Source organism: Haliaeetus albicilla, chromosome 32, assembly GCF_947461875.1.
Source record: "Haliaeetus albicilla chromosome 32, bHalAlb1.1, whole genome shotgun sequence".
Taxonomy (NCBI): domain Eukaryota; kingdom Metazoa; phylum Chordata; class Aves; order Accipitriformes; family Accipitridae; genus Haliaeetus; species Haliaeetus albicilla.
The window spans coordinates 512,524-519,850 of NC_091514.1; the positions used below are offsets into that span (position 1 = coordinate 512,524).

The 7,327-nt window shown below is 51.4% G+C and overlaps 1 protein-coding gene across 1 annotated transcript; it reads left to right on the plus strand.

The window, feature by feature from the left end:
* Positions 1–2,657: 2,657 nt before the first annotated feature.
* Positions 2,658–6,912, plus strand: LOC138683244 (ubiquitin carboxyl-terminal hydrolase 42-like). The gene is made up of 10 exons (XM_069774797.1): positions 2,658–2,673; positions 3,271–3,471; positions 3,921–4,031; positions 4,107–4,209; positions 4,357–4,424; positions 4,585–4,655; positions 5,201–5,283; positions 5,532–5,643; positions 5,910–6,050; positions 6,269–6,912. The coding sequence occupies exons 1-10, from the start codon at positions 2,658–2,660 to the stop codon at positions 6,371–6,373; spliced, it is 1,011 nt and encodes a 336-aa protein (XP_069630898.1). The 3' UTR covers positions 6,374–6,912.
* Positions 6,913–7,327: the final 415 nt, after the last annotated feature.

Consider the following 7,327-nt stretch of genomic DNA (forward strand, 5'->3'; position numbering starts at 1 on the left):
GGAGGGGCTTGGAGAATGATTGGGAGGGCACTGTGGTGGGACTGGGAGGGAACAGGGGTCACTGGGTGTATTGGTTCTATGTGGCGAGGTTTTGGTAGCGGGGGGGGTTACAGGGGTGGCTCCTGTAAGAAGCTGCTGGAAGCTTCCCCTGTGTTCGAGAGAGAGCGAGCCTATACCAGCTGGCTCTAAGATGGACCCGCCGCTGGCCAAGGCCGAGCCAATCAGTGATAGTGGTAACGCCTCTGTGATAACATTTTTAAGAAGGAAAACAAAAGTTGGGATGCGAAAAAAACAGCCACTGGAGAGAGGAGTGAGAACATGTAAGAGAAACAAGCCTGCGGACACCAAGGTCAGTGCAGAAGGAGGGGGAGGAGATGCTCCAGGCGCCGGAGCGAAGATTCCCCTGCAGCCCGTGGTGAAGACCCTGGTGAGGCAGGCTGTCCCCCTGCAGTCCAGGGAGGTCCATGGTGGGGCAGATATCCACCTGCAGCCCGTGGAGGACCCCACGCCGGAGCAGGTGGGTTCCTGAAGGAGGCTGTGACCCCGTGGGAACCCTGCGCTGGAGCAGGTTCCTGGCAGGACCTGCGGATCTGTGGAGAGAGGAGCCCACGGAGCAGGTTTTCTGGCAGGACTTGTGACCCCGTGGGGGACCCACGCTGGAGCAGTCTGTGCCTGAAGGACTGCACACCGTGGAAAGGACCCATGCTGGAGCAGTTCGTGAAGAACTGCAGCCCGTGGGAATGGCCCACGTTGGAGAAAGTTCGTGGAGGACTGTCTCCCGTGGGTGGGACCCCACGTTGGAGCAGGGGAAGAGTGTGACGAGCCCTCGCCCTGAGGAGGTGAAGCGGCAGAAAATAACATGTGATGACCGTAAACCCCATCCCTGTCCCCCTTGTGCCGCTGGGGGGGCTTGGTGGAGAAATCCGGGAGTGAAGTTGTGCCCGGGAAGAAGGGAGGGGTGGAGGGAAGGTGTTCTGAGGTTTCGTTTTATTTCTCATTTACCTTACTCTGGCTGATTTGTAATAAAAAGTGAGCTAATTTTCCCTAAGCTGAGTCTGTTTTGCCCGTGATGGTAATTAGTGAATGATCTCTCCTGTCCTTATCTCGACCCGCAAGTTTTTTGTTATATTTTTCTCTCCCCTGTCCAGCTGAGGATGCGGGAGTGATAGAACGGCTTTGGTGGGCACCTGGCGTCCAGCCAGGGTCAACCCATCACAAAGTCAAATCATAATTACCTTTGAAAGAGGATGGAAGTTGAGAATTGAGCAGTAAATGATAAATGGTTGGAAAAATGTAGGCACGCAAGTAGCAAAGGAAGGAGCTGACTTATCCCGAAGGCCAGCTCAGCCCAACTGGCTTTTGCTGGCCTGCTTTTCAGGATCCCAAGACCTGGCCAGGTGTGCTCACAAGCGCCGGGCAGGTGCCGCATCACTGCCCCTTTGTGACACGGGGCTGCACGGGGACATGTCCCCTTGAGGCCATCGAGCACCACGGCCGCCACAGCCCGGGCACCTCCGGTAGCCGGCAGTCACTGGAGCTCCCCACACGCTGCTGGCGCAGGGCTGTTTGTCTGCCGGCAGACAGACCCACCTCTTCCTGCAGCTGCATGGGCTGGATGAATAAAAACCTGCCCAGGGCTGTAAGCGTGCCTGTTCACAGCTTTGGCTGGCACGTTTGTGTTGCTGAGGGTGTCTTTTCCACTCTGCCCAGGTACAGGACTGTGTCCGTGACACTCGTGTGGTCTCTCACAGGTTCATTTCCAAAGAATTTGATCTGCCCCCAAGATAGAGCCACAGGCTGACTCTGAACTAGCACTACCAAAGACCTTCAGCAACTGTGCTGGGTTGACCTTGTCTGGCTGCCAGGCCCCCACCCAACTGCTCTCTCACCCTGGACCTCTGAAAAATGTTTGTGGGTGCCTTTTTAGCATCAGGTTTAATTCCTTGACCTGCTCAGGACAGATCATAGAGTAGGTAGATACGGGATGAAAGTACAGGCTGGTCTGTGCCTTCCGAGCTGCAGGCTGAGCTATTACACCTTGATAGGCTGGCCAGAGATGGGCTATGGGTAGAGTTCCTGTTTGCTATTTCCTTACCGTATCCTAGGATAGGTAAGTAGGGGGTGGCAGTGTAGTCTGAGGCGTTGGGCTCAGCCTAGAATGACAAGAAGCCTGCCCTGACTGAGGCGGTAGGAAGGGAGACAGAAAAGGAGCAGGGCAAAGGCAGCCGTTAAAAAAGCGGCCGAAAGCCGGTCACTCCTGCATCCAAGGTGAGCAAGTGTGGGCTGGAGAGCGTGAGAGCTCTGCTGCTAAGGCTAGCCACAGGTAAGCAGCAGGTCCTCTTCAGAGGAGGTGACACGCAATGCAGTCTTTCAAAAGGGCCTCGGTAATTGCTGTCAACTGGAGTCCTGTGACAGGGACAGTGGGGCCATCAGCCTGCAGCTTGACAGCGGTTACAAGTGCCACTGAAACACTGTTGGTGGTGGATGCTGTTCTGTGGGTTGTGCTTGGGGTTTTTTTCAGCATTTTGTTGAGCTACAATTATTTCTTTGTGATCAGGAGACGGGATTGGTGCCGATCTTCTCTTTCTGGAGCACGTCCTGACCTCCTTTGTCATCCAAAGCTTTCCCCTCTGTTCCTGTGAGGGGTGATGGCCGCAATGGGGAACGACTCCCGTAAGTAACGGCTTCGCCAGCAGGCTTGGGCTTTGTGAATCCCCAAAGGCAACGGACGTGGCTGGTGCTCCATCTCTGAATGTGCTGACAACCTAGAGTGAATTCTGGGGCATTTCCTGACAGCAGCCAGACTTAGCCAGGTGCTTCCAATTAGATGCAGGGAAACGCTCCTCTGTCACTCCTCTGCCACTAGTACAAGACTTTGAAAGATGATCTTGCTCGTAGAAAGATTTGACATCAGTCGGGTTACCTTCTGTGCTAGATACTTGCTCGTTTTCATCAATTTACAATCAGGAAGAGGGGAGACTTGACCTGATAATCCAATTCAAGTCTCGAGAGGGAAAGGAAGGTAGCCCTGGGCACAGAAATCGGACTGTGGGCTTGTTGGACTTTTGGCAAAATAAGCAGGGGAACAGCCTATCTTCCAAAACTGTTTCCTGACCAGTAAATATCAACAGCAGCATTAGGCTTCCCCCAGTGTTTCTGGGTTGGAGGTTAGAGCTGGTTGTCCTGGGTGCTCCTGTACAGAACTCAACTTTTAAAAAAGCTTTTGTGCAACAAAATCGTGTCATCTCTTCAAATGTCATTTCCCTGCAGTCATTGCCAAGGAAATGGCTCCACAACAAAGGATCCTCTTTCCCCCGGAGAAGATTTGTATGGATTGGCAGCAAAGACAGAGAGCTGGAGTGGGACTGCACAACCTGGGCAATACGTGCTTCGTCAACTCCGTCCTGCAGTGCCTGACGTACACAGCCCCTCTGGCCAACTACCTGCTCTCTCGTGAGCACAGCCAGTCGTGTGAGTACTTTGAGGAACATTTCCTTGTACATCTGTTGGGCACTTCCCCAGGATTCCCAGAATCTGGAATTTGATTTAGGAGAAAAGCAGCCCTTCTTTCTCAACCCCACGAGGAGTTGTTCTTTGAACGCTCAGGCCTAGCAGCCGCTTGTCTTATCTAGGTGTGTTCATCTTCAGATAGGCACTTCTTTCTAGCCCCGGGTCTTGGTCCCTATTCCTGCAAGTCAAACTCCCTTTGCTTATTGCACAGAAAACTTCTGTCAGTTAAGCATCTCTCTGAAGAAACTTTTCTACGCACTAAAATGTCCCGAGCTTGTTGGGACGTTGGCACCTTGGGAGGAGTGGAGACTGTTCTTAAAACTTCAGGATCTCCGTGAGGTTTCCCATCGCTATGGCTATTTTGCTAACCTGAGGAGCTTGCTTCCCTCCCTCCCTCTCTCCCTCTTCAGGTCATCAGCAAGACTTCTGCATGATGTGCATAATGGAAGCGCACGTTAACAAGGTCCTGCATTCCTCTGTCAGTGCCATCCAGCCTAGCGCTGTCATCAGTGTCCTCACACGTAAGTCATTTCAGGTGCTTTTACAGGTTTTCTCCCCTTCTTGTAGGAGAGAATTACTAACTTCTTCTTTCTTAGGAATAGGAGAAGATTTCCAGCTTGGCAGGCAGGAAGATGCCCACGAGTTCCTACGCTATACTGTCGATGCCATGCAGAGAGCTTGTCTGAGTGGAAGCAGCGAGTAAGCACAAGCAAATTACCTTTTCAATGTTCCCGAGCCCTTTGGACTCCTTGATGTACTCCCACCAAGGAAAACCTATGCCCGGGGCTTTCAGACAAAGCAAGACTCTTGGAGGAGATCACCCTCTGCCTTACCATTTATTTCCAGATTGGACATGTCTTCTCAAGCAACTACCATCATCCATCAAATATTTGGGGGCTTTCTGAGATCCAGAGGTACTTTTCCGCAACTATTGCTCAACTTGGAATTGTCTGTGCCCTTCTGTTGGCCTGTGATAAACAGCCGATCGCGTGACTGGCGTAGTAGGTATGAAGGACGGAAACTGGCACAGCCAGTGACTTCCCCTATCGCTGAGCATTTTGATTTGCCTTCCAGTCACGTGCTTGAGCTGCAAAGCAGTTTCTGATTCCTACGAGGCTTTCCTGGATGTCCCTTTGGATATAAAAGTAAGAGGGTTTATAGCTGTGCTTCAAGACATCCCAAGGCCCCTGTAGCTTTCCGGAATCCATGTGGTTGACTTAAAAACATATACTGAGAACACAAGAGAGCTTGGTGGAGGGTCAGAAGTGGAGTGGGCTGAGTTCTTCTGGGGAGGCCATGGCAGTGGTCTTCTTGTAGGTGCTGGCTTTAAGCTGGACAAGTATGAATTATCTTCTCTGCACCCTTGACGTACTCTCATCCTTCTTCCTTTTGCCCTCCCTCAGCACCCCATCTGGCTCCCAGGCTGATGGGTTGTATTGTTTTCATTATTGATGACCCTGCAGTGCCACAGGGAAGTAGCTCTTGATAGCCCCGGGAATCCCTCAGGAATTCAGTTCCCTGAGGGAAATGTTCAGCATCATACCTCTTTCTGCCTCCTTCTGGACACTGCTTGCGGGTTCACAGTGCGTCTCCCCAGCATCAGCTACCTGGGTCTTCTTGCCAACTCCTAGTAAGTGTTTGGGCAAGGGCATTGCCCGCAGCTCACTGCTCTCCTTTCTCACTCCTCCAGGCAGCCTCTTCTGTCACTGCAGCTCTGGAGGACTTTGTGAAACCGGAGCAGCTGGATGGTGAAAACTGCTTTCAATGTAGCAAGTAAGATGATTACTAGCGACCCAGTAGTACTAGATCCTGCGGGAAGGTGCTGCATGTCATTGAGCAGAAGTCATCATTTCACATAGGCTTAATGCACGATAACGAGATGCAGCTTTTTTCTAATATGGCCTTATGGTACTGAATAGCCTTAAAATAGCGTAAGGATGTGTGAGACAAGAAAGCTTGTCTGGTCTTCTTGGGGGAAAATTGGGTGTATTTCAGCACTTGGCTCTGTGCTTGCTTTCAAGGTGTGACAAGATGGTTGCTGCCTCCAAGGGGTTTACAGTCCATTGCGCGCCCAAGGTTCTCACAGTGTGTCTGAAAAGGTTTGAAGATTGCACCGGCAGGAAGATCAGCAAGGTGCGTATGCCACTGGAGGGCAACTTTCTCTTCCCGGAGCAGGAGATTTCCCAAAGCAGTACGTTCTTTCACAAGCTGTTCCTGTTGGCTTTTTTGTATTCCCTTCCGAGGAGAGGAGAGTTCCGGTGGGAAGACAAGCATGTACTTGGCTCCAACAGAGCTGCTTTGGCCGGGAGCAGTTTCCTGCCAGCCAAACCATGCTGTGTTGAAGGCTATTTCATGTAGTACTTCAGGATCATTTCTGAGCCCTCCTGGTCTCCCTGTAGGTTGTGGAGTATCCTGAGTACTTGGATCTTCGGCCATACATGTCCCAGACAGCTGGAGAAGGGCTCCTCTACTCCTTATATGCTGTCCTGGTGCATCATGGTGACAGCTGTCATGCAGGACACTATTTGTGCTACACAAAGGTAAAGAGCAACTTCCTTCCTAGCAAGGGAAAAATGTGTGCTGGGGAAGACAAACCTTCCTGGCAGTGTAACTGGCGGCCAAGGATTGGAGGGAGAAGGTCTCCCTAGGGGCTGGATTGGATTTGTGTTGGCGTACTCTTGGTTCTGTAGTTTTCCGCCTGTGTTTTTGTGGAGAAACCATGCGGTTCATCTCCAGAGACTGATGCCTTTCTTTGCAGGCCAGCAATGGACTGTGGTACAAGATGAACGATATGGCTGTGAATGGTTGTGGCATCGAGACAGTTCTCAGGCAGCAAGCCTATTTACTGTTTTATGTCAGGTGATGACAAGTGTTAAAATGTGTTCAGAATACATTTCCTTTTCCTGGCTTTGCTATTTTTCTTCTCCTCCTGCCTGTTTCTCTTTCTGTCATAGGAGACAATTACTACCTGCCTCCTTCAGTGCTGCTGAATCTGAAGTACCCCACGTCAGTCCTTATCTTCCCTTGCTGGGCTTCAGGCTGCTGCCCTGGTGTAAAGTGCTACTTGTCTGCTGTCTGAAGCTGGCTAATGTAGAGAAGAGTAGTTAAAGGGGGCCTACAGGAAAGATGGGGAGGGACTCTCTATCAGGGAGTGTAGTGACAGGACGAGGGGTAACAGTTTTAAAGTGAGAGAGGGAAGATTTAGATTAGATATTAGGAAGAAATTCTTTACGGTGAGGGTGGTGAAACACTGGGAGAGTTTTCCCAGAGGGGTTGTGGATGCCCCCTCCCTGGAGGTGTTCAAGGCCAGGTTGGATGGGGCTTTGAGCAACCTGGTCTAGTGGAAGGTCTCCCTGCCCATGGCAGGGGGCTTGGAACTAGATGATCTTTAAGGTCCCTTCCAACCCACACCATTCGATGATTCTATGAAATGGAGGCCGTAGGGATGATAAAGACAAGGACTTGCTCTGACAGGGGCAGACCTGGTGGGCAGACCCCAATCAATTTTCCCATTTGTAGTCTTGGTTACGTCTTCTGTCTGTTGTAGAAACCGCTCCAAGAAGATGACTGAACCCCAGAGAAAGCTGCAAGAACAGCCCTAAATGCAGATCACTCTTTTTTTCTCCAGGTGCTCTGATTTGAAAATGGGAGAAAGGGTGCCTTCCTCACTGGCACCAGCATATGCCTGTTCCTCCCTCAGTCAATGGGGGACCGAGAGCAAGCAGGAGGATTCTGTGGGACCAGAGGGTCTGCCTCCTAGGACTAAGGTAACCTGGGGAGGTGGGTCAGGGCACCAGATGGACAGCAGATTTCTTTC